This window comes from Pelodiscus sinensis, chromosome Z, assembly GCF_052426305.1.
Source record: "Pelodiscus sinensis isolate ZL-2025 chromosome Z, ASM5242630v1, whole genome shotgun sequence".
Lineage (NCBI taxonomy): Eukaryota > Metazoa > Chordata > Testudines > Trionychidae > Pelodiscus > Pelodiscus sinensis.
Genome location: NC_143085.1, coordinates 36,050,119 through 36,077,098, shown reverse-complemented (window position 1 = coordinate 36,077,098; position 26,980 = coordinate 36,050,119). Strand labels below are relative to the sequence as shown.

Below are 26,980 nucleotides of genomic sequence, written 5' to 3'. Positions count from 1 at the left end.
GGATGGAGCCATCAAAGGGGTGAGCTCTCTCAGCTTCTTTAACTGACTGGTAGGGCAAAATCCCTCCCTAGGGCAGGCCCTGGCAGGAGCAGTCCGGGTGAATGTGGCCTAGCTGTCAGACCTCTGGCACTAGCTAGCTGGACACTGCAGGCTCGTTCTACGTGGGGACTCGCCCTCTGCCTATGCAAATGTGCACACACACAGCAGCAGCCAAGCTCCTAAAGCACTTTGAGCCCCACATTTTGGGGGCTTGGGCAAATCAAATGCCAACAGAGTCTGAGGGCATCATGCAGGCCGGTCAATCTACAGAGTCCTGGGCAAACTGCGGCCACCCTTCAGGCTCCTGATGGAATTCAGTAGCACAGCGCCCTCCAGGGAATTGCTCTCAGCTCTTGTTTCCTGTCTTATCGCTGCTGGTGAGGGTGTAGGTTTGGGGCTAGTGCCACACCTTTAATTCTTCATTTTCAGCCGGGACTGCCCAGGGGCTGGGGGAGATGAGGGACTGGCCTGACTATCAACATGGAGGTATAATGAGAACCTCCTTTGCCCTTTGTTAATGCTGGGCCTTCACACCACACCCTGGGATGGCCTAGGCGGTGCTCGGTCCTACCGTGAGTGCAGAGGACTCGATTACCTCTCAACGTCCCTTCCAGTTCTGGGGTTTTATGGTTCTGTGGCATCTACCTCAGAGGAACACGTGGGCTCCGTGATACTCAGAACTGGCAGCCCCCTCAGCCCTATGCCCCGGCAAGCCCAGAGAATGATTTCAAGAATCTTCACCCCCCCCCCAGAGAAAAAAGGGCCAGAGGCGCCCGTTTGAAACTCAAAGCTTTATTCAGCTGCTTCCACAGCAGAGCAGCCGTAGTCACTCAGTGGCCGGCGGCAGAGCAAGGCCTTTGGGAAACAGCAGCAGGTCACATACAAGCTCGTTCTGGTTTCCTTCCTCCTCCGGGCACTCAGGAGAGGGGAGAGGCCTCAGTTGGTGGGGTGAAAGGCCCCTCGCTGATGCCACTGCATGTCCCGGATGCGCCGGACGGATTGAATCTGGGGGTGCTGGGCACCAAATTCTGAGCTGTCCTTATAGTCCCCCTTTTCAAACAGGTACTGGTAGCCTCTGTAGCCAGGGTACTGGTATCCGACCCAGCTACAAAGAGAAAGCATGGCTGAGTCAGAGACCAGGAGAACCCAGGCATCGGGGAGAGTCCCCAGTGTATCCTCCCACACAGGCAGCCCCGCACTGCTCTGTAATCAAACTCCATCCCTGGCTTGGCTAGGGTAAGGAGCTGTGCCCCCACAGGCCTCACTAGCACTGCTGCTCGCTTAGAGGCATTAAAGTTCTACACAAAGCCTCCGAGTGAAGGGAATTCCTTCCTTGGGGCTGACCCAGCTCGGTAGCATCCCCCCCGCTTTGTTCTGCCCAGGGCACTTGAGTCTGGAGCTCCTCACACACCTCCCTGGCCTCAGAAGGCTCCGTGCAGCCCCGCAAAAGACTGTTCGTTCTCCAGCTCCATCTTGCAACCTGCGTCCTCCTGCTCAGCCCCAGGCCCAGAGCAAAGGACAGTGCAGCAGAGCTGCTGGCTGCAGTTGTGTCTGACATCTAACCACCTGAGTCAGGCTGTTGTCATGGCGAGGCCTTAAACTGGAGACAGAATTGGAGGCAAACAGTGCTTTTGTCCCCTCCGTTCCTCGATTCCAAATGTAGGGAAGGGAGACTCCCGTGCCCACCTCCTAACAGGGTCGAGGGGACCTGCCGCCCTAGGGACTTACGTGCCGCTTTGCACCCGCACCGACGACACTTTCTCCTGGTAGCCATGGGCATGGAAGCTGGGCACGTCATCATCTATGATCTCAATCTTCTTGCCAGTGAAGCTGGGGTTTTCATAGAGCACGATCTTGTGTTCCTGACTGTCCTGAAGGGGAGGAGAGATGCTGGGTCAGTGTCAGCAGTGGGGCCAGGCAGCTTCCAGGGAAATTATGAGGAGATCGGCAAAGATGGCTCTAGCCGCCAAGCAAAACTTGAGTGCCCAGAGAGCGGGCCCAGGCCAGGCTCGTCACAGGAGATGGAATGCCGGCTGTGAGCAGACATGCCCAGGGATCATCCTGAGCCATTCACCATGAAACCTCTGGAGATTCATGGAGGTTAGGTTCATCAATGGCTGTTAGCCAGCATGGGCAGGAATGGTGTCCCTAGCCCCCATTTGTCTAGAAATAGATAATGGGAGGGATCACGTAAGGATTCCCTGTTCTGTTCCCTCCCTCTAGGGCATCTGGCACAAAATCTACTAACTTGGGCCCCACTAGGCTTTGGTGTATGAGAGGAATCCTTCTGAGTCAGGCACCACGTCAGTGAGAATTTGGGGAGGTTTCAGGTATAGCCACAAATACAGAGGCTGCAGGAGCTGCAGGCATCTGAGGACCTAGTGACTCGCCTGTTTGAAACGTCAGAACAGCTGGTTTTCTACAGGATTTTGGCTCCATCTCTTCATCTGAGAGGGGCCCAAGAGAGGCTTCTGACTAAGCCTGACCAGATTATAATGAACAGTATCTGACACAAGCACTCTCACCACTTTGATGGGTCTCAGGGAACTGATAGTGTCACTCCTCCGGCTGTTGGTCCAGGAATCCCAGCGCGGATACTCGCCCTTTTCAAACACAAATTGCTCGCCTTTGCTGTTTGGCTGCTCATAGCCAACCCAGCTGGAAAACAACAAAGTACAAACACTGGAGATGGGAAAAGCACCAGAACCTCCATTTCCTAATTGTACCCAATCTCCTAAGCAGACATCTGGAGAAACGCTCCTTTTGCTGTTTGCTGTCAATTGGCTTCCTGGGCATTTATTTACTATACTGGGCTTGCCACACTATTCTGTAAATTAAATGGTATGATACTGTTCTTCCAGTGTGTGTGTGTGTGTGTGTGTGTGTGTGTGTAAAATACCTCATTTAAGCTAACCTTAGCTTTACCCAACGGGGCATGAAAGGATCATAAGATGAACAGATCTGGTTTGTATAAGCAAGCTCTGTAATCAGTCCATATCTGGTACAAGAGAATGACATGGTGTCAGAAATAAACTAAGAACAGAAAACAGACAGAAAACAGGTACAACTGCAAACACAACAAACAAAGCAAGAACGGTCGCAGGACCTCATCAACACGCCACTTTTCAATTCCCCAGGGAACTTCTGCTTTGACAAACCTTCAGAATGGACAGATGAAAGAATGTTTTGAAAGATTTTGCATTGCTATCAACTTCCACAAAGCTAGAGATATACATATATCTTCTTTAATTTGTGCTATGGGGAAGCAGCCAGAGCATAGATTTAATATTTTCACTTCACTATAGACAGTCACAAAGATTACTATGAATGGGTTCTGCTTATGTTTGATGTACACTGTATACCTCAGAGAAATGTGGTTTATTAAAGAGCATGTTTTTACCAGAGCATTCAAGAGCCAGAGGAAAATGTAGAATGTTTTGTAAGAGCTTTGCATGAAAACTGATTTGGGGGAATGGAAAATAGACAGGCAGGTTATCGGATTAACAGATAAAAACCTTTCACAGCAGCTAGAACTCAAGGGTTTTCACACTAGCCCAGCTACATAGAAAGTGGAGACACCTGAGCTGGTGAGACAGCAAAACCAAGAGCAATTTGCCAAACTTGAAGAACAGGAAGCTACCTTAGAAGCTGTTAACAGATGCAGCCTGAATGCTAAGAGACTTAGATCGCTTTTACACTCCAGGGAAGATTGATGCTACCATGATCGATCTTCCAGAGATTGATTTAGTGGGTCTAGTTAAGACTTGCTAAATCGAACTCAGAGGGCGCCCCCATCAGTGGCGGGCTCTCCTGCTCCTGTGAGGAGTAAGGTAAGCCGATGAAAGCGTTTGCTCCTATTGGCCTCCCACTGTGGGGATGGCAGGGAAACTCAAAACAAGGTATGTCAACTCCAGCTATGTAATTAATGTAGCTGAATTTGCATATCTTGTCTCAACCTTCTCCTTTAGTGTAGACCTGGCCTTAGGGTATGTGTACACTACACAGCTTTTAGTGACACTGTCATGTTGCTAACTTCCATCCCCTGTGACAGAGGTTACTTTGGTGGCAGGAGACCACCTGGGTTTTTCTGAAGTTATGGAACCTTGTGCCCGCTAGCAAGCCCGTATCTCTGTCTCACTCTCGCTGTGGCTGGCCATGGGTGGGAGGCGCAGCACCAATGGTTGATGTTGTATGTGTCACACACACCTCATTGCAGTGCCTAGGCCACTGACCATAGAGGGAAATGACCAGTGATCAGGGCAGGAAGCTACTCCCTTCAAAACACACAATTAATTGGGCCAGCTGCAGCACAAAGCCAAACTGGTTGCTACAACTGTGCTGCATCTCACACCCATGGGCGAGCGCACTCGCTCTCCCACGTTCTCTCCGGCAGAACCCAGCTTCCTTAGGGTATGTCTACACTACCCTCGTAGTTCGAACTAGGAGGGTAATGTAGGCATACCGCACTTGCAAATGAAGCCCGGGATTTGAATTTCCCGGGCTTCATTTGCATAAGCCGGGCGCCGCCATTTTTAAAACCCCGCTGGTTCGAACCCCGTGCAGCGCGGCTACACGGGGCTCGAACTAGGTAGTTCAAACTAGGCTTCCTAGTTCGAACTACCATTACTCCTCATTCCACGAGGAGTAACGGTAGTTCGAACTAGGGAGCCTAGTTCGAACTACCTAGTTTGAGCCCCGTGTAGCCGCGCTGCACGGGGTTCGAACCAGCGGGGTTTTAAAAATGGCGGCTCCCCGCTTATGCAAATGAAGCCCGGGAAATTCAAATCCCGGGCTTCATTTGCAAGTGCGGTATGCCTACATTACCCTCCTAGTTCGAACTAGCGGGGTAGTGTAGACATACCCTTACTGAGTGGCCTTCCAGTGTTGTAGGACTCCCTGCAATCTGTCCCAGGGATCCCCAGTGCTGCACAGCCAGCGGGTACATCCCAGCATGACTAGCCAGACACATACCAGCTACCCCAAAACCAGCAAGGCCACAGCAGCACAGGGCAGCTCCTTGGGTTAGCAGCTAGTATGCATACCAACACCCAGCCTGGGCAGCCTCTGTGTTGCTCGTGACATACTGTTGCTTCTTGAACACTACCAGGAGTGACACTAGTGTATCTAGCTACTTGCCCTGGACATACGCACCCAGCTCTGCTGTACCTAAATCCTGCTCTTAGGTACCTGGCTGTAAAACCAGTGTGAGGCCACAGAGGTGAATGCATTCACATGGGCATGAATGAGGGCTGAGTCTGGCCCAATGACTTTCAGCCTGGGAGGGGTTCAAGGAGTCTCTTTCCATAACTCTACCCCATGGCTCAGCTGCTAGGGCCTCTCCAGGCATGGGATACATGGGAGTAGCCATCGTCCAGTCAGTAACTTACTTCTTCATTTGATCTTTTTTTACACCCAATGGTTGTTTCTAAGTCACTATCCCAGCCTCCCCTGCCAGACACACCAGTGGACCCAGGCTCAGCCCCGGGCTTTCATCCCCAGCAGCCCACGTGCAAGATACATACGGTCCAGAGTGTACTAGGATGGAGCCAATTTTCTCCATTCCAGCTTCCTTCAAATTGGAACAAGCAGCATTAAGTTCATGGCAGCGACCTTGGAAATTTTCTTGCTCAAAGACAACGATCTAACAGGCAAGAAGAACAGCAGCTTAGACAAGGGGGTTGAAGCCCTGTAGTGCATCCTTCCCATGTATTGAGGGGTCAGGGCAGGGCTGTTCCCTACCATATGTCCTCTTGTGGGTTCTCGTAGTCCAGGTAGACTGACTCAAGGGGGAGAGACTCTGACAGTCCCAGAATGGTGGAGTGTAGAACTGGAAAAGCTCTATTAACACCAGTCCATATTCAGCCCTCGTCCCTCAGCCATTCTTTCTGGCATCTTCAGGTGTTTTGCTCAGGTGGCTTTAGAAGTCCTAAGTGACTCCTGGCATGGCCCTGGGCAAGGCCTCTGGCTACCCACCCTCAGCTTTGGTTTCTTCTGTTTCTCTGAGTTACAAACTACCCCAAAGAACTCTCTCTTTGGTCTTAATTATTTGTCTCAGAATGTATTGAGTGTCGTTCCACCAGAGAAAGTCTCCACGCCCTGCCGAGTGTTTTGTGTCTCCTTGGTTATTATTTACCCCCAAACTATAAAATTTGGGCCATCCACTGAGCCAATTTAACCAGGGACCTCAGTCATTTGTAGCTCTTCTCTGAATTCCCCACTCAGCCATGTTCTCCCCGCACCCAGGTGCCACGCCGGCATTTCACAAGGACATTATCGACCATGGTAGGGTTTTGACACTTGGCCCAGCTGCCTCAGCAATTTGCTTTCCAGTCCCAGATCTCGGTCACTCCAAGTGTAGCGACCTTTTCTTCCATTTGCAATTTGAGCCCCAGGTAAACAAACAGGCCTTGGGACAGTAGTTAGGTATTAATACATCATCCAGCAAGCCAGATTCTGGCGGGTTTGTGGAGCAGTGGAGCAGAGAGAGGAAAATCTGTTGTCCCTGCACACAAAACAGGAGGAGTGCTGAGCTGAGCCAGCACCACTGACGTCAAACTAGCAGACTTCCTAGCCACTCCTGTGGGGGGGTGGATCAGGCCCTCCATGTGAGGAAGGCATCCCCAACTTGAAAAGGATTGTCACCTTGAAGTCAGAATTCCCAAAGGTGGTCCCAGTATGAGGGTGATGTGTGGTGAGGGTTTTCCCCCACCCACATCCAGCATGGTCTGGCCACTCTGCAGTGGTACTGGTAGCTAGCCAGTGCCAGCTGACTCGGGCTAAGGACCTGTATAATGGGTGCAAAGACATTTGTCTCAGGTAGGCACCCGGTCTCTAGGCTCCTGCCAGGTGGGACCCTAGGATCCAGGAACTGGGGCCTTAAAGATCAACACCAATTACTGCTGGGAGACTTGCAATAAAAATCACAAGACTTAACGACACTGAATAGTTCTGAAGCCACCGCCCCAAATGCCCCTTGCTAGTGTTTCTCCTGGGGCTGACATGTCCAGTGCATCAGGGCTGAGGCCAAAGGAAATGTCTGGCCTTCAAGCGGCTCAGCGACTTGAGAGCGAATGCTGGGCTGCTGCCTCATTGCATTACCCATGGGCGGGAATTCAGGGAAGACTTTTTGCACAGCACTGCTGCTGACCAGGCTGCAGCTTTGGCTGATTCTAGGGCAATTGGCAGGATTTATCTAGTGTCCCTTGTGGGCCCCCCGATGAATGGCTGTTAAATATGCCACTTGCTCTCCGGCTTTCCTATGAGGCCCCATCCACACCCGGGAGGCCTGAAGAGCTGCTGGTTTGGGGAAGCCTCTTCCTTTTGTCCCACAACCCCTGCATCCCTGCACCTGGAGGTGAGTCTTGGGATGGGGCGGGCGTGATGGCATTTGGTGCTGCCATGCACACTAAGCAGCTGCTTTGGGACTGGCACCGGTACTTCAAGACAACTGCCTAGGCTCCAACAGTCCGAGCTACTGAATGAAAAGCAGAGTGGGGTTTAGAGCAAAGAGCTGCTGATTAAGGAGAGGGGTTCTCAGCAGCTCAGCTGTTCATATTCCTGTCTCCTGCTTCCCAGGAGGAGAGCAGCTCTTGGCTGCACTGAAGTGGGGCAGTGGATACACACACATCCAGAATGCCTCCATGCATGTCAGCTTCTTGGGACCCTGTTGCTGGGCAAACCCAGCCACTGCACTGCCGTGCAGAGAAGTACACACTGACCTTCGGGCTGGTTTGCTGTTGCTTGGAGGCTGGCAGCTGGTGGTCTGACGACATTGTGAAACTGAGGACCGAGTTCTTTGGGAGGGAAACCCACACAGTTAAACCGGAATTTTGTTTAGGTTCATACACACAAACCCACCCCTCTGGTATCCGCTCACCGCAACCAGCCCAGTGCCCCACCACTAATCTCTCCCCTTCCCTCGAGTGGCCGTTCCTCGGGCGTGTAGTGGCCAGAGCTACCAACATGGGGGTTTCTAAGCACCATTGCCCTTAGATCTGGGCAGGGCAGGGCCAGTGGTGGGGAGAGGTCTCCTTCCCCCCCTCTGAACTGTATCCCCGTGAGGGAAAGAATTCCCTGGTGCTGAAATTTGCAGTAAAGTCTTTGGGTTTGCACAGTGCTCAATGATCCATCTCAAAGGGGAAGAGAGACCACACAAACCAGCTGCAAAGGGATCATAGCGGGAGCAAAGAACTACAAACCGCAGCTCCCTGGATGCTAAGGAGTGGCTGCCTCTCGCCTCACTTGTTCTCTAGAAACATAATTAGTGCTTGCCCGACAACAGCAAGTGTGCTAAGCAATCCTGCCTTAGAGTCTCAAGGGCAGTCCTGTAGGACTCTCCCTCCTTCCTACCACCTCAGCCAGAGTCCTGCATTCTTCAGACACGAGTCTCTGGCATTACAATAAACATTACAAAGTCTCCATGGGTTTCAGTTGGGAGCTTTGCTCCCTTCAGATGCTGTGCTGCCCTTATGCAGAGACTTGCAGTGAAATAAAGGGAAAAAGGCCTTCTCTTGGCCTGAGGAAAGCCTTCCTGAGGCCCTCTGAGTTTTGGCCCATACAATATTAACAATAGCACAGGCAGGGTGAGCCTCATGGAGTTTCCCTGAAAATTTAGGGCTTGGCTAAGGCAGTTCAAGTTTATTAAACTGTCTTCAACTCTGCCCCGCAGCAATTTAAACCCCAGAGTGATCCAATTAGACCCGCAGGGCAGCCGGCACTGGGTGTCCAGGAAAGACAAATCCCTGCATCTTCAGTTGGCGCCAACAGACCAGCTGCAGATCGTGTGGGGTGCATCACTGTGCAAGAAGGGGCGCCCAAGTGCCTGGTCTATCCAACTCAGTACAGTTTCCCCTGAAGGAACTCGTGCCCAGTTATAGTCAAATATGGTAGGGGAGGGGAGTTTCAAAGCTGTCACGTTTGAGTAGGCTGGAGGTTAGGTGAAATCACCTGTTAAACTGCAATGAAACTCAGGTCATGCTCCCAAGCGGTTGTGAACTCCCTGACACCATGTGCTACTGAAACATTGGTATCCTCTTATTTGCCTATTGGATATATGTACCCACATACATTGCTGGGCACCTCTTTGCTGCATTAATGCTATGGAGGGTCAATCAGTCTTCAGACCCTGCGGCTTTGGCTTGCAGTGGCAACATCATTTGTAAAAAGGGCAATAAATAGAAAATTCTTACCAGTCCTACGAGCGTCTGCGTGAGCCAGTGATGGGCCTGGGGCCGAGCAGGAGAATTTATACCGCCCCTCGGCAGAATGGTGCCAAAACTATTTACAAACCAGTCAAAACATGAAACAAAGCAAGAATGCTGGACAAAAGCTCCATGAAAACCAAGGTCAGCTGCTTCCCAGCAGCCATTGTCTCGCTAAACCCCCGGCCGTGGAATTATTTCATTAGCTTTCACATTCAGAGCAGCCAGCTTTGTTGGGTGTGTTGGCCAGGAGATTTAGAGGTTGCATGCATCAGCCAAACACAGGCCAGGCCCCAGACCCTCGCTTTCAAACAATGCAACAACCGGCCCTGCTTCAGAATTTTTGGAGCCAGTGACTATCCCTGTAGAAAGCTGACGTCCCCATCCCACAGTTAGAAGTGCAAAAACTGCTGAGGTCGGCTGGCTGTGTGTGCAATACATAACGGGGCCTTTCAAACAAACAGTCAATGGCGGCTGCCATCAACGTCATTACTTACTGCAGAAACAGAAATCTGTGGATGTGATGCTTTGAACATGGCCTGGAGAGCACATTTAACCCTTGCACGTATGGTAGAGATGGCTGTGGTATCCCATGTGTTAGGCCAGGGGGAGACAGAAGCATTTAGCTAGGACTTTCCAGTGCTTTCTATGTCAGGATGCAAAAGAAAGCCAGGATCCAGATTCTGAACTCAGTTACATGGGTGTAAACCTGGAATAGTGCCATTGAGTCACACTGCTATAGGCTACAGAACCACCGTGGAAAGAGACAAACAAGGAATCTAGTGGCACTGTAAAGACTTACAAATGTATTAGGATGTTAGGGCGTAAGCTTTCATGTGGTACTACAACTCACGTCTATAGAGGAGAGGAGAGGAGAGGAGAGGAGAGGAGAGGAGAGAAAGAAAGAAAGAAAGAAAGAAAGAAAGAAAGAAAGAAAGAAAGAAAGAAAGAAAGAAAGAAAGAGACATCATCAGGGCTAATTAAGTCAGACTGAGGGTACGTCTAGACTACATGCCTCTGTCGCCAGAGGCATGTAGATTAGGCTACCAGACATAGGAAAATGAAACGTCGATTTAAATAATCGTCGCTTCATTTAAATTTACATGGCTGCCGCGCTGAGCCGATAAACAGCTGATCAGCTGTTTGTCGGCTCAGCGCGATAGTCTGGACACGCGGGTGTCGACATCAAAGGCATTTGTCAACCACCCAGGTAAACCTCATCCCAGGAGGCATACCTGGGTGGTCGACAAATACCTTTGATGTCGACCCCCGCGCGTCCAGACTATCGCGCTGAGCCGACAAACAACTGATCAGCTGTTTATCGGCTCAGCGCGGCAGCCATGTAAATTTAAATGAAGCGGCGATTATTTAAATCGCCGCTTCATTTTCCAATGCCTGGTAGCCTAATCTACATGCCTCTGGCGACAGAGGCATGTAGTCTAGACGTACCCTGAATGTGGCTCATCTCCAACAGTTGTGAGAAGGTGAGTGCACGTGAATGGGAAATTCCCTACTGTAATGTGAGAACCACTCCGTGTGTCTATTTAAACCTTGTTCCAAGGTATCACATTTGCATGTGAATTCCAGCTCAGCAGTTTCCCTTCGCAGTCTGATTTTGAGGTTTTTCTGTCTGAGAATGAGAACTTGCAAGTCCAAAGCTGTGTGTCCAGGGAGGTTAAAGTGCCCCTCTCTCCCCCCCCCCCCCGCCTTCCCCTGCTGGCTTTTGGATGTTGCTGTTCTGAATGTCTGATCTGTGTCCATTTATTCTGTTGCACGGACTCAGCCCAGTTTGTCCAATGTGCATGGCAGAGGGGCATTGATGGCACATGCTGGCTTAGCTCACATTAGTAGATGTGCAGGTGAATAAGCCATAGGGGGTATGGCTGCTGTGGGTAGGACCTGGGATTGTGTCACTGGGGTAGAGATGGACAAAGTTGGCCACAGGATTTGTTACAGGGAAAGGTTCCTAGGTGAATGTTTCTGTTGGGTGTGATGGTGATGGTGAGTATTTGCTGCAGGTTGGGGGGTGTCTGTAAGTGAGGACTGGCCTGCCTCCCAAGGTCTGCAAAGAAAATTATCAGGGCTGCAGCATATAGGGAGCTCTTTCAGTAGTGCTAGAGACACAGCGTGGGTGAAACACATTGAGATTCTTCCTGCCTGAAGGCCCTGCTGCAAAGTACCAGCCAACAGCTGTTGGTTGTAATGCCACTGTACAGCCTGCATTGCCAGAAGGGCAGTGCATGCAAACTTAGAGCTGATTACTTTAAAAGAAAACCCCACTTCTTCTAGCTAATCAGCACAGTAACCACTGCAAGTGGGTAACATGTAGCCTGGCAGCTCCCAATGTTCAGCGTGTGGTGCCAAGGTGATGGGACAGTGGACATAACCCTGAAACACATGCCGCCAAGCACCCCACAACAAAGGCAGAGCCCCGCCGGCAGGAAAGCTGCCTTTTCAGCGCTGCCCTGTGTGTTCAGTACGAGTCTCTAGTGAGCCAAGTGTCCGTGCGGGGAACACAGAAGCTCCCCAGGAATTCCATCTGGAAGCCTGGGGCCTGAGTCTGCTCACTGCCACTGATATGACTGACCTGCAGCTGATGGCGTTATGCCCGCCCGCATTCGACTGCAGTGAGCAAAACTAGAGTCCCTGCCCTGGGCGCCAGAACCACACAGCAGAAGGACCAACAAAGTGCCAGGCCCACAGGCCAGGGAGGGGGAAGGGCCGGTCCGGGTGAACAGGGAGGGGCAAGGACTAGCCTTCCTGCGCTATGCCTTCGCTGCTGCCTGCAGCCAGCATCTGACACTCTGGAGCATACGGCATGGGGCTCTGGCAGTAATTGAGCGAGACCGTGTCTCCAGCCACTGTCCCTGCCATGGGCCCTTTAGAATTGCTGGGTCCCCGGACAGTTGCCTCCTGTTGGTGAGTCGGCCACCTCGTGAGAAAAATTCCTTTTGTAGGAGCTCACTGCTGCCTTCACACCACCTGGGGAATGGGCCGGAATCTCCCAGAGGGTTTGCACAGCTGGCAGTTTGCAGGGGCATCGCCACTCACCTCAGTGAGCGGCTGATGGTGGGAGGGAACCAAAGGGATGGGGTTTAAACATCTGGCAACTTACGAACCACCTGGGGTAAGAAGACACTCCCCAGGGAGGCTGGTTGTTTTTTACTGTCATTTTAATGGCTCCTGCCACTGACAGTCAAATGCTTGGGGAATACGAAGTGGTGAGGAAGAGGTGCTCAGTTTGTAATGAAAGAGGTGCCGGGCTCTGAGCTGCCAGGCCCAGAGGTGCAGGAATTTGCTGTTCAGTTTCTCTCAGGTGCAGGAAATCCATCTGCTCCCTGAGGGTAGCAGGTCTTCATGCAAACTCAGGGCTAAGAACCTGGGCATAAGCTAAGCACTGATGGCAGGCGATTAGCGCACCCGCATAATTGTTACCGTCTCTGTATGAAACCCATTCCTCCTTTGGGTCGCTGACATGACTCTGTCCCCCCCAAGCAAGTCCCATTGCTGTAGCCTGTGTCATAATCTGGGCAGAGAGAACTTGCTTTGCACAGGACATGTGGTCTCCTGGCAGGCAGAGAGCTGCCCGCCCCCCCCGATAGAGCGCACTGTTTTTCAACCAAGCCTGGGGGAGCTGCAGTGGGTTCCGTGTGGCCCCAGAGGTTTCCAGACAAGCCAGGATGCTCCCCTGCAGGCCAGAGGCTGGCTGCAGCAAACACGGTGCCATGATGTGCCACGTTGCACTCAGCAGGCTTCAGGCTGCTCAGCACCTCTCGGACTTCACTCGCTCCCCTTGCCAGGCAGGAAACATGGGCTGGAAAACCCTGCCAGTGAAATTGGCCATTTCAGAGGACACCAGAGTAGCCAAGTTGCCCTTTGGGGTGACTCTCACCCATGAAGCAATAGTGAAAGGCCCCTCACGCAGCCCCCTGAGCCACCCAGCTGTCTTGGGCCTGGGCCACGTCTCAGGGACAACCACCTGTTCCGCCATCATCTCTCTGCTTCTGAAGGACTCTACCGCCCCCCAGCATCCATCTGTCTGCACGTCTGTACATAGGGTGCTTCCCGCACCACTGGGCAGAGGCACGATTACGCTGTGAATTCTTTCCAAGGGCTCTTCCTGCCTGTGCTGGCAGCCCATGTGCTGTGCCTTGCCCCGGCCCAGCTGGCCTTCCTATGCTTGAGAGAGGCAGTCAGACTCTAACACTGCCTGAGATCATTGGCAATGCAAGCAGCTGAGACTGAAACGTGGGGAACAGGCAGTGTATGCACCTCCCCATCTCCGTTCATGCTAATTTTTTCTATCTATGTGCAGAAAATAAATTTGGTTCTGTGCATATGTGCACCACCAGAAGAAACATGTGGCCAGCTGTGAGAGGTTGTGGGCGTTCTGCTAATCAGCTGGTTGGGAACTTAATCTCTCCTGGGTGACCACACAAGTGCCCTGCTTACAAGAAACACTGGTCCCTATTGTCTGCACCCAGGCACGCTGGCTGACAGTCAGTAACTGAACTCTGCAACCCACCTGAGCTTCCATCTCCACATCTGCGGCTGCCTCTTGCCCAGCACAGCTGCTTTACTGACTCAGTTAATGCAGTGCCATTCTGCAAGATGAATACCCAGAAACCATCTACTTCAAGATAGGCCCAAGAAAACCAACAATAGAACACCACTTGTCATCACCCAGGCTACATCTACACTGGCAGCTTCTTGCGAAAGACCAACCGTTCTTCCGCGAAAACTTGCTGGCTGTCTACACTGCACGAACATTCTTCCAGAAGTAAATTTACAGTATAGCATCAGAAAACAGGGCTTCTTCCAGAAGAGTTATTCCTCTCCCCATGAGGAATAAGCCCTTTTGCGCAAGAACTCTTCCAGAAGAGGCCAGTGTAGACAGGCAACATGAATTTCTTGTGCAAGACGCCCCTATGGCTAACATGGCCAGCAGAGCTTTCTTGCGCAAGAAGAAAGAGAGTGTCCACACTGCCATGGATGCTCTTGCTCAAAAGCACATGGCAGGAACTCTTGTGGAAGAGTTTTTGCACAAGAACTCTTCCGGAAAAGAGTTCTTGCGCAAGAAGCTGCCAGTATAGACTTAGCCCTATAGTCCCCAACTTAAAGCCCTCCAACGCTTTATCAATAACCTACAAACTATACTAGAACAGGATACTACACTCCAAGAGGCTCTGGGAGATAGACCCATAGTCGCCTATAGACAACCACCTAACCTCAGGAAGATTCTTACCAACAATCACAGGACATACCACACTAATACCAACCCTGGTACCTTCCCTTGCAATAAACCCCGTTGCCAGCTTTGTCTACATATTTACTCTGGTGACACCATCACTGGACCTCACCATGTCAGTTATATGATCAAGAATACATATTCCTGTTCATCCAGAAGTATAATTTATGCAATCATGTGCCAACAGTGTCCTTCTGCTACGTATATTGGAAAGACTTCTCAGACACTTTGCCAAAGAATTAATGCCCACAAATTAGACATCAGACATCTTCACAAGGAAAAACCAGTTGCTTTTCATTTCAACCTACCTAGGCATAATCTTTATGACCTTACTACATGCATCTTATTTCAAAGAGACTTTAACACCAGATTACAGAGGGAAACTTCAGAACTTTCTTTCATGCATAAATTTGACACTTTACGAATGGGCCTTAACAAAGATGCTAATTACCTTAACCATTACAAAGATAGCTTCCCGCTTATCACCCCCTGATTAGCCATTCATTGACTCAAATAGCTATTCCCTCCCCCCCCACCCCACCTTCTGTACTAAATCTGATTTGTCAGTTTAATAATGTGTCCCCTTTTTCATTGTATCCCTTTGGTATATATGGTTGTGACAATTCTCTTCCAGAATATGATCTGAGGAAGTGGGTCTGGCCCATGAAAGCTCATCACCCATTAAACCATCTCGTTAGTCTTTACAGTGCTACACAGTTTTTCCTTTTGATTCTGCAAACAAGGCGGTGACAGCACTGCTTGCCTGGCTTGGGGGCAAGGCCAAAAGGCAAAGGCAGGGGTCTCCGATGTGACTGTTGCAATCCTGTTGCTCACCAGCCTGCATGGGGCAGAGACCTCTTTGGAATCACATGCAAAGCTCCTCCTAGAACATGGTGTCACTGGTCGCACATGCCCACAGTAAATTCCCTTGAAGCTGCTCATCCCTGGAGTGGCACGGCACGCAGCAGGAACCCAGCTTGCCACCCTGCTTTGCCTGCCAAGCGGCCGCCGCGGGTGTGTTATCTTTGGGGCCTTTTGTGTAACGATGTGCATGATTGTTCTTTCCCCTCTTTTATCCCATGGCTTTGTGCTGGGAACTCTGTGCTGTGCAGCAGTGTCTAGAAGTCCAGGTGGCGGCTCGGTCCCTTGTCAGGACGTCACGGAGGCCTCTGTTTGCCTGGTCTCGTCAAGGTGGGAAGGGACATGGGGATGGTGCTGTTAAGGGGGTTCAGTGATTGGGAACACATGGCAGGCCTTTCTGTGGAGCTGTAGGCACCTCCCAGCTGCCATAACAGTGCCCACTTGCAGCAGCAGGACATGTTGGGCCAGCTGCGTATGGCAGGCCAAACCGACCAAAGTGCTCACCATGGAGGCAAGAGCCCTGTTAGCCTGTGCTATGGGGCTGGTGTGAGTGGGGAGAAGGCAGAGCTTAGCACTCCTCAGTCTTTTCCTCTTGGGACCCCTCCCTTCTAGCTAGGACCCCGTTCCACTTCGGCAGGGTAGTCATGCCCCTAGGCTGGGAACCCCTGTGCCATGCCAGAAGGTGCAGGAAGGCAGAGCTGCAGAGCAGCCACCTCAGCAGCTTCCGTGCCAATGTTCCATGTTATTGTTTCCATCCATGTGCAAAATAAATGTTGTTCTGTGCACTGAGGCATGTGTGGATGTGCACCACCCGTAGAAACACAGGCTGCTGGTGCTCTACTAATCAGCTGGGTGGCACCTGCATCTCTCCTGGGAGGCTACACGAATGCTCCACTTGCAGGGAACACTGGCTCAACGCCCACCCCAGTATCCAGCCCTTGCCCAGGCTGACTTGCAAACACAAGGTGGGAACACGCCAGATGACAGCAACCTCCAGCTGCAAGCTTTATTGAGAAGATTTAACAGAAGGCCCGAGGGCGAGAAATCACACCCGCTTCCCCTTCCTCGGGTAGGTGGCAGCAGGGCGCTGTGGCTAAGCAAGGCAGCACCAGGGCACCCTTCAGCTGTTCTCAAAGCAGCCGTGTTTGTGCCACTGCTGGTCCCGGACACGGCGCACGGACTGGATCTGGGGCTGGTGGGCATCCCACTCGTTCCAGTGCTGGTACTCGCCCTGCTCAAAGACGTACTGCCGGCCTCGATAGCCAGGGTATTCGTAGCCCACCCACCTGTGGGGGAGGAAGACGAGATGAGAGCCTCCGCCCGGCCGACAGAAGCTCAAAGCAAGCTCCCCAAGTGCAGGGTCCTGCTGGCACAGAGTGGGCAGCCCTGCTCCCAGCCCTCAGCATTGCTGCTTCCGGTGCCTCCCCCAGCTCTGCGCTAGTCAGCCACAGCACTGGTGCTGATCCTGCCCCCCAGCGTAAGCCCAAGGACCCTGCTACATGGTTCCAGATTCCTGGGACTGAGGGGGGTGCTAGGCCACTGCATGATGAACCATGGCAACCCCAGACCAGCAGGTGCCCATAGCTCCAGAGGAGACGGGTGATGCCTGGCAAGGAACAGGCATCAGGGCAGGTGCAGGTTGTGCTCCTGGCAGCAGCGGAACAGGGGCACCAGCTCCCCCCTACTCACAGGGACTTCCTTGTCCCAGGGCAGGCTTCAGCATGGCCAGAGGTGACCTTCCCGCCTCCGCAACAGCCTAGGGACACAAGTGGACTGTACTTCCCCCATCCATGGTGAAGGGTTTCACCCTCCCTGACTCCAGCCTGGTGGAGCAAAGAGGCAGGGGGTAGCGGATTCAGAAGGGCCAAGCTGTTGCAGACAAAGTAAAACAGGCCAGTACTAATCCTAGCCCCTGGGGGAAACCCAGCCAGGAAAGCCCCCAGCCCAGGGCACATGGCACCTTCTTCCATGGGTTGATTCAGGCTCTTACACCCCTGTTGCAATGGGACCCGTGGCCTGCAAATACAGAAAGCTGTGACTCCTTGGCACCTCCAACCTGTACCTCTGTGCCTGGGCTAGGGGCTGCTTGGTAGACAGCCACACGCCCCAAGGAGGGGCTCTGTCCAGCCACCAGGGACAGGCTGGCTCTGGGCCCTGCACGCTGCCACACCTGGACAAAAGGGTCAAGTTCTGCTCCTGCACCTGGCCTGTGGGTGGTTTGATTGATGGCTGGCTGGGAGCGAGGGAGAGATTTCACCCTGGCTCACAGAGTGGGGTCAGGTTGTAGCAGGGACTTTGTTTTGCTATTTCCTGAAAGCGGCCCATTGTGCTAGTCTGTGCTGCCAGGTATTCCTCTGCCCCACCCCCTCAGCCCTGCCCTGTGCCCATCCACCACATGTCTGTAATTAACATGTCAGGGAGCATCCTCCAATGTGGGTACAGACAGCGCTCAGCCCAGCAGGAGCACAACAGGCAGTGCTTCCCTGCTGCTTCCCCCTAATTATTGAATGTGAGGGGGTGCCAAAGTCCTACTTCGCCTAAGGTGCCTAAACCCCTTGGGCTGGCCCTGGTAAGGGGTGCTTGGGTGTCAGGGGCACACATCAGCTGCCCAGGAGCTGCCCTTACGTTCCGTTCAATGCTTTGACACTGGCCACGCGGTCCTGAAACCCGTGAACCCAGAGGCTTGGCACGTCGTCATCTACGATCTCCATCTTCCTCCCGCTGAAATCTGCATTTTCAAACAGGTGGATCTTGTGGTCGCGGCTGTCCTGCAGGGAGTAAACAGGCTGCTCTCCCCCGGCCCTGCTGCAGCCCCTGCTGGGAGACCAGCCCAGGCCACATGGAGAAGCCGAACAAGCCACCCCACTTGCCCATGCCGTGGAGATACGACAGGCGACCGATTGCCCCAGCAACCCTGGATGCCCAGCCACTGAGGGCGGGAATTGCCTATGCACACAGCCAGCACAGCCCTGACGGGGCAGGAGGCACAGGCTCGCCTCCGTGGAGCGCTGAGCCACAAGCAGCCCCCCAGACGCCCTGGCAGTGATCAGCCTTGTTCTGGGCTGAGACAATCGCACACACCACGAAACGTGGCAGCAGCCTGGTGGGCTCCAAACTGGCCTGGTGCTACCTCAAGGGATCCCGGGTTCTGCTTGTGGACAGGAGCTGGGAACTGGCTGCTGAAGGCCAAAGAAACATGCCCCACCCCCTTCCGTGGGGGACACTGGTGTGAGGCAGGCCCCACCCCTCCAGCTTCCTCAGGGGTGAGCTATGTAGGGGAATGGGGAGAGGAGACGGGGGGCCTTGCCCAGGCTCTGCCACGGGGGAGGGTCGGGGTTAAATTTAACATGAGGTAGCCCTGGGGAGTGTGCCAGAGGGCAGAGCTCAGGGAAGAAGCATCTCGCAGAGAAACGTGAGGCTGCAGGCTCAGGACAACCCCTGGGTGCTGCTCACCTCCACCCCAAGCTCCTGCTGTGCCCCTGCAGTGCCTGCTCCACCCACATCTGCTGCTTCTGCTGGGCTGCAAGAGGCCCCATGCCACAGCTTGCCCTCAGGGTTCCCTGGGGCCCTCCCGGCTCTACACAGCCCCACTCACAATCTGCAGGGGGCGGAGGGACATCAAGTTCTCGCTGCTGTGGCTGCTGGACCAGGAGTCCCAGCGCGGAAAAGCTCCCTTCTCCAGCACAAACTGCTCCCCGCAGAAGGCTTGGCGCTCGAACCCGAGCCACCTGCAGGGAGAGGTCGGGCAGTGCTTGGGCAGCATGCACTCCACAAGGCCGCCCCACTTCCCCCCGCTTCTCCCCCTCCAGGCGGGACTGGGCTGGGGCTTTCAGAGGGAGTGTAGTAAGTCCCCCTCCTCCATTCAAAAAGCACCGCTGGGCAATGTCCCCTCTAATTTTTTTCATCCATGTGTGGAATAAATTTTGATGTGCACTGAGGCATGGTCAGATGTGCACCACCAGGAAAAAGACAAAACCTGGCTGTGGATGCTCTGCTAATCAGCTGGGTTGCATTGGAATCTCTCCTGGGTGGCCGCACAAACACCAGGCGTACAGGAACTGCCCTCTACCTCTGTGGGGCTCCCCGGCTGGCTCTCTGTACTTACGGGCCTGACTCTACCTGGACTGATCTCACTTTCTCCAGCGCTTCCTCGGTCACATTGGGACTTTCCTCCTTCAGCTCTCGTTTCCTGCCCTGGAAATTCTCCAGCTCGAAGATGGTGATCTGAAAGGAGAGGTGACACTCTCAGGCTCCGTGGATACAGCCTGGCCGGAGCCGGGTGCTACTGGCTACACAGGGCAAGCTAGACAAGATGTGAGGTGCAAGCAGAGGTTGAACAGGGAGGGGTCATAGCACATGCACTTGGAGGCATTGCTTCACCCCGTCTGCTCCTGTTGGCTGTGTCAGACAGGGGTGGACACTGGGCATTTCCCTGCCAGGAAGCCAGGCCTGGCACTAGTGAACTAATGCACATGGGCCATTTTGCATTCTCTCTCTCTGACACACACACATGCCCTCTCTCTCCAGTCACAAACAGCTGCAAAGCAGGCCGGGTGATTAAATCACCTTTTGCTGCTCTTGCTAGTCAGTCTTCTTCCAAATGAACTGCCCTTTCCTAGTTCTGCAGCCAACTGTTCAGTATCCTCAGGCCTGGCCAAAGAGTTTGCAGGGCCCAAGGTGGCACATTGACAGTGGATGTTCTAGTTTAAGTCAAACCCAGTTCAGGCTGGGCTATGTCACCCCTCGGCAGCACAAGTCACTCACTGGACATATTCTAGGGATGTGTAGTTGATTAACAGATAAGCAAAAGCTCACTGGTTAATGCTGTTGATGACACACTTTTCCCCTACCCTATGCCAGTACATTTTTTAGCAGGCTGGCCATCAAGTCCTGGCTTGCACTGGGTCCTGGACCTACCCCTGCTGCAGCTCTGCATTTAAAGTGCATTATGAGCCAGGCAGCCCAGCTCAGTTCCAGCCTGTGCTGGGTTTGGGAGCTCAGACCCACTCCCTCCCTGCCCCTCGAGAGGTTCTGGCTGCCAGCGCACTGATGCCTCTGTATCAGAGGTGGTGACAAGCAGCTGGCCTGAGAGGGGAGCTAGTTTTTAAACTTGCCCAGCACCAGCTCCCTTTTACTTGGGCTTGGTGCAGGTGGGGCCCAAGGCAACTGCCTTGCTCACCTTGCCCTAAGGGCAGGCCTGGGTATCCCAGTGACCTATTCAGCTATCCTGTTTGTACAGGAACTTTGAGCCCTGCGAGTTGCACTCCACACTAGCTGGGCAGTGCTACTGGCACCCACACACCTGCTACGTGTGGGTCACTGTCCCATGGAGGGGCACTGAGACCACTTACAGAGAGAATAATGATTTTGTGCTATGGTCTTCGCTGGGAACCAGCTGGCCTTTAGCTCAAGCTGAAACAGTTCCTGCACTAAGCTCCAGAGGCCCCAGGTTTGGTTCTGGCTGTCAGTGCTGCACTAGAACTGGTCTGAATTCCTTACACCTCAGACCACCGACACATTCCCATTCACAAAGTGCATCTGCTCATTTCTGACTTGCCCACGTTGGCATCCAGCCTATTGCACGTCACTCTCCAGAGAGATGGATGACTCCAGGTTAGCGTAATAGCCAAGTATTGACCATGGTACATCTGATGAATACCACAAGATGTGACATGTCATCAGCACTTGGCTGAAACTCTGACTGCACAGTGAACATCTGTCTTCCAGGATCAATTCAAAGGCAAGACCCAAGAGCCACACATCACGCTGACAAAGTCACCAGAGACTCTGCTCCGGTCTGTGGTTTCCTGCCCCAGGGGCTGGTTTGTGGTACGTGATTTCCCACTCATTGCTCTCTCCGGATCCGTGAGCTCTTTTCCCGGGTCATTAACTCTGGCTGGCTTGGAAGGGGTTTGCTTTTCAGCGGGGCCTGGCAAGGCTAAGTAGCAGCCAAACCTGAAACCGAAGCCTACTCCCCACTTGCAACAACCTCAGAGCTGTGCGGGCTCCGGGGGTCTGGGATTTCAGTCACAGGCTGGGCTGGAGGGTTCTGGGCTGGAGCCATTCAAAAACACGCAGGATCGCGGCCACATGGCAAAGTGGCTGCTGCCAGGGAGTTTCACTGTGGGTGTCCTTCAGTCCTGGGTGCGAGAGGCCGGCAGATCTCTGGGAAAGGAATCGCAGCAGCAGAAGGGCCACAGGGTGAGAACTCAGCACAACTCACCCCAACGATGCCAGCACCATCCTTCCCCTGGAGCCTCTTCCCAACCCAAGCCACCAATGAGGAACAGAAAGCCGGGCCCTGGGGGAGGGAGGACAGCCAACCTTCCAAGCCTTCCGGAGACGAGTGGGGCAGCCAGGAACAGGAATCCAAGAGCCCAACCAGTCTCCTGCTCTATTCTCTCCCAGGTTTCCTGGCAGGGAACAGCCGCAGAGCCTTGTGTTTGCCATCCCTGCCCTCCAGTGGAGCAGGCTTGCCACTGCAGAATGGAGAGACCACGAGGACAGGGTGAAGTGGTCGGGTCCCTGTGTAAGAAGCTATCGGATAGGAACGAGGGCTCTGTCGTGCTGGACTTACCAGGGCCGATTTATCCATGAGGCACTGTAGGCACAGTGCCTAGGCCCACAATACTTTTAGGGGCTCACAAAAAGGTTTTAATTTCTTTTAAAATCAGAAGAAAAAAAATGAACTTTTAGGGTTGAAGAAAATGTTTTTATTCTCACATCAGGGGGAAAAAAGGAACTTTTAGGGCCCGCGAAAATCTATTAATTTTTGCCTAAAACAGAAAAAAAAATGTTGACGTATTTAAAGTTATATCAAAAATAATTTGTAATAATTTTTTTTATGGAGGAAGGGACCCACGAAGGCAAAAGTGCCTCGGGCCCACGAAAGTCATCATGTGGCCTAGGACTTATGCAGGAGCAGCACCAGTGCCGTGGCTGGCTAGAGCAGAGATGGGAGAGGCTCTGTCACCACAGGAAGGTAACAGCTGCTTCTAATATTTCATGAGGGTTACCACTCGAACCTTGCAAGCATAGGACACTGCACCTCTTGCTCCTGCTCTCCCAAGGGACATGTCCCCGGCACAACATGGAGCCACAGTGAGCAACTGAGGCTTCCGTGGTCTGTCGCACACTGCGCCACACAAGATCTGCAGGGCTGAGCTGACATTTCTTATTCCAAGTCTGACAGCAGAGCTGTTAGCTCTGCCCTCACACCACAGGGCAGGGCTTCACCAGGTTTAGCCCCTAATAGGCTGCTGCCGCATCTCCACAGATATGAGATAATCACAGCTCCCATTGGCTGGAACGGTGATATGCTGCCAACGAGGTGCGACCCCCTATGAGTGTCGAGGCCCAGGTAAATAGAGCAGTGTGGGTTCAACCAGGGACTAACCCTGGCAGACCAGGTCCAGCCCACGAGCCGGTATTTGCTCACCCCTGCCTTAGGGAGCTCAGACCCACTCCCCTCTCCGTACATGGAGATCACACAACATAGACACAGACCTGTGAGGAGCATTCGTATTTATCCTCAAGGACTTTGCCACCATCCCCAGCTGGAGAGCACTACGCATCAGACAAATGTAGCAAAGCTCTGCTGGGGGACAGAATTTGCTTTCTTCACCAGCCAGGTGCTAAGCAGCAGCCAGCTGACTAGGGATTCTACAGGATTGGCAGACGCTGCAGAAAGCCCCTTCCCCATTTCCAGCAGCATGTCTGGCAGAGGTACCAGTGGGAACCAAGCTGGAGAGACTAGCTGTGGCAAGCAAGGGCCAGATGGAGTAGAGAAGAGGGTAATGCTAACAGACAGTCCGCTCGCTCCCTTTTTACCCACACAAGCTGCAGCATTCAGCGTAAGCAAGCAGGAGTCGCACACAAGGGGATGCCTGTTGAGTTTCAAGAGGGATCTGGAGCAATACACAACATTAGTCCATGACTGGCCATCCCCTTTATACCTTGTAATTGCCCCCTATTTCGCTGGGGCTCTCCCCAGCAGCCATTGGCTCAGGGGAATGCTGCGGTTCAGCCATTGTGCCTGAAAGATCCCAAATGGAAAAATGTTAACACGGTCACCCTGACAAAGGCTGTACAATTATTTTACAAAAGTTACAGCTGCTGGTTGGGTAAAGAACTTTGACTGGAGCACAGCCTTCATAAACTCACAGCTCCCTTCTGAACACCCATCCTCCTACATTACAACCCCTCCTCACCCAGTGGTCCCTGCACGGAGCCCAGTGACACTTGTGGCTGCATTAGACAGCCACAACAGAGACTGAAAACAAGAGAATTCCATATTACACACACCCACGCACCCAGGAAGTTGGTCTGATGGGTAATTAAACTCACTGTGACACATGCACCTCATTTTCAGTTAACTTCAGCTTGCAGAGTTTGCCTCTGCTTAATGCTTCTCTTTCTGCCTGTGCAAAAAGCCACCTCAACTGTTACCATATCCAAGCACAATCCAACCCAGGGGCTAAAATTACTGTCCCCCTTTTAGGCACTCCACCGTTACAATGGTGAGTGCTATATAAGAATCTGAAGAGATACATTCAAGCACATTCCGATTTGAACATGACACAGCTGGCTATCATTTTTTTCCTCACTTTCCTCCCTCCCTCCACTGCCCCCTTTTTAAACAGTTTTAATTTAACAGGGCTTGGAAGAGTCAGTGGGTAGGAAAAATAAAGACACTGAGTTCAACTAGTGTCCTGATTAATTAAAGCCCTTTTGTAGCATTTCTCCCACATTTTAACAAAATACCCAGCATGGTAAAAGACCTTTTTCTAAAACTCCTGTGCTACTTGCTAAAAACCCATTCAAATCCAAGCAGAGATGCTACCACTACCTCTTCTGGAGTCTGTTAGTTGTGACAAAGGGAGAATGGGACCAGCACTATTTATGAGCTATTTCTGAACAGGACAGCACATTGTTTTGATGCTGATGCAGCAGGTATGTCTGGTAAATTGCATCCATTAGATTTCACTTCAATAGAGAGGGCTTGCAGCGGTTTATGGAAACATTATTCAATGTCTTCTGGCTTTCCCTTAAAAAACTGTCCCAGTCTTTGGCAGAACATTAATATTGAATTTTGCATTAGCACATTCCCCTTGTTCCTGGCCAGGTTCTCTGGAAAACTCCACCTTTGCAGTTTATTGATGTTTTCATGCTAAAACCAAGGGCAGTGCAAAGCAAAACTTTATGCCAAGTGGTTACTGTATTTTTCAGGCTACCATGTGAAGCAAGGCCGGAGGCTCCAGCCCATGCTGGATCCAGTATAGCTCTGGGGAAGTGAGGGCTCTTTATCCCAAAGTATCACAGGTTTTTTGAGGCAGTGTTGTCCAGAGGATCACAGGAGACCTGGTGTCTGTTCCCAGCTCTGACACCGAGCTGCTGGGTGGCCTTTCCTTCTCTATGCCTGTTCTTTCCAGCTGTCCGACTTGTCTATTTAGATTGCAAACTTTTCAGGGCAGAAGCTCTCTCTGTGCCTAAACTATGCTGCCCCATTCTCATTAGGAGTCTCAAGGCACTAATTGAAGGCTCAGAAATGTTCGCCTATTTGCAGAGCACAGCTACTGCACTATACAATGTGGCCTCATGTCAGTCCCTGGAGCCACATGGCTCCACACAACCAGTGTGCTCCATCTAAGCAGTCGCGGTTTGTGTTCCTATCCACCGGCTAATCATGCACATCGCTCTGGCTGGCCGGCACCCAGCAAGAATGGAAAACAAAGCCCAGCACGGACACAGGGCTTTATGGTGCCAAAAAGATACAACTCCCCAAATATCCAACATGGGCAGGCTGTTGACTCACCCCTTTTGCCAGCAACTGCTCTACTTGGGGCTCCATGAGGTTGCCAGGCCTTTTGATAGCAGTTCTGCTGCAGATGCTAGCGGGGTTCATGCAGCTATTGGCCTTAAGAGCTGGGCAAATTGTTCACTGCAAAAGCCAGTCATGAGACAAATGTAATTACATGAATCATTGAAGTTGCTCCATTATTTGCCCTGATCTGGGTTTTTGCTTTAATTTTTGTATGTTTAAAGAACTCACATGAAAGCTGGATACTCCCTTGTCACACCAGCCTACTTGGGAGCCAGGGTGTCAAATAGGATAGGGAAACAGAAAAGCAATGCCACAAGCCACCTGCTGCTTCCTTTCTCCCAAGCATCTTTGTTGTGTCAATGGGAAGAATTGTGGTTATATCACAAATGTAACTACAATATGGTTTTTGTAGCCATATTGGAAGTCTTAAAGCCACTTTCTGCAGCCCAATTGAAGAGCAGCAGCCATTAGCTGTAATGCTTGGAGTCACAGACTCATATTCCATCTACTGCATAATTGGCTGGATAACCGTAGTCAGAGAGTTGGCTGGTGCATAATTGGCTGGTGCATAATTGGCTGGATAACCGTAGTCAGAGAGTTGTTGTTAACGGTTCTAAATCCTGCTGGAAAGGGATAACAAGTGGAGTTCCTCAAGGGTCTGTTTTGGGACCCGTACTATTCAATATCTTCATTAATGATGTAGATATTGGGATAGAGAGTACTCTTATTAAGTTTGCAGATGATACCAAACTGGGTGGGGTTGCGACTTCTTTGGAGGATAGGAACATAATTCAAAATGACCTTAGCAAGTTAGAGAAATGGTCAGAGGTAAACAGGATGAGGTTTAATAAAGAGAAATGCAAAGTGCTCCACTTAGGAAGGAACAATCAGTTCCATACATACAAGATGGGAAGCGACTGTCTAGGAAGGAGCATGGCGGAAAGGGATCTAGGGGTCATAGTGGACCACAAGTTGAATATGAGTCAACAGTGTGATGCTGTTGCAAAAAAAGCAAATATGATTCTAGGTTGTATCAACAGGTGTGTTGTAAGCAAAACTCGTGAAGTCATTCTGCCGCTCTATTCTGCACTAGTTAGGCCTCAGCTGGAGTACTGTGTCCAGTTCTGGGCGCCACATTTCAAGAAAGATGTAGAGAAATTGGAAAGGGTACAGAGAAGAGCGACAAGAATGATTAAAGGTCTAGAGAACATGACCTATGAAGCCAGGCTTCATGAACTGGGCTTGTTTAGTTTGGAAAAAAGAAGATTAAGGGGGGACATGATAGCGGTTTTCAAATATCTAAAAGGGTGTCACAAGGAGGAAGGCGAAAATTTGTTCCTCTTGGTTTCTGAGGACAGGACAAGGAGTAATGGGCTTAAAGTGCAGCAGGGGAGGTTTAGATTGGACATTAGGAAAAAATTCCTAACTGTCAGGGTGGTCAAATATTGGAATAAATTGCCAAGGGAGGTGGTGGAATCTCCCTCTCTGGAGATATTTAAGATCAGGTTAGATAGACATCTGTCAGGGATGGTGTAGATGGAGCTTGATCCTGCCTTGAGGGCGGGGGGCTGGACTCGATGACCTCTCGAGGTCCCTTCCAGTCCTATTATTCTATGATTCTATGATACTGTGCATATAGTAATGTCACACCAGACTGTTAAGGAGATTCCAACCTAATGGTGCCCAGTCACCAGATACAGAAACAGATCTCAAGATGGGTAAAGAAAACTTAGTTTAATAGCTTTCCACCTGGCAAGGACCAACTCCCCATCTCTATTGTTTCTTTGATTATCTCTATCTCCTGTACAA

General features: G+C 51.8%; 2 protein-coding genes across 2 annotated transcripts; both read right to left on the bottom strand.

Moving 5' to 3' along the window:
• Positions 1-820: 820 nt before the first annotated feature.
• CRYBB2 (crystallin beta B2) lies at positions 821-9,309 on the bottom strand. The gene is made up of 6 exons (XM_006130220.3): positions 9,228-9,309; positions 7,758-7,832; positions 5,562-5,680; positions 2,565-2,697; positions 1,768-1,910; positions 821-1,144 (listed from the first exon to the last, which is right to left on the bottom strand). Exons 2-6 carry the CDS (start codon positions 7,809-7,811, stop codon positions 976-978), a joined length of 618 nt encoding a protein of 205 aa, XP_006130282.1. The 5' UTR covers positions 7,812-7,832; positions 9,228-9,309; the 3' UTR covers positions 821-975.
• A 7,038-nt stretch (positions 9,310-16,347) lies between these two features.
• On the bottom strand, positions 16,348-23,534 carry CRYBB3 (crystallin beta B3). Its single transcript, XM_075898869.2, has 5 exons — positions 23,304-23,534; positions 19,454-19,572; positions 18,944-19,076; positions 17,974-18,116; positions 16,348-16,634 (listed from the first exon to the last, which is right to left on the bottom strand). Exons 1-5 carry the CDS (start codon positions 23,376-23,378, stop codon positions 16,469-16,471), a joined length of 636 nt encoding a protein of 211 aa, XP_075754984.2. The 5' UTR covers positions 23,379-23,534; the 3' UTR covers positions 16,348-16,468.
• Positions 23,535-26,980: the final 3,446 nt, after the last annotated feature.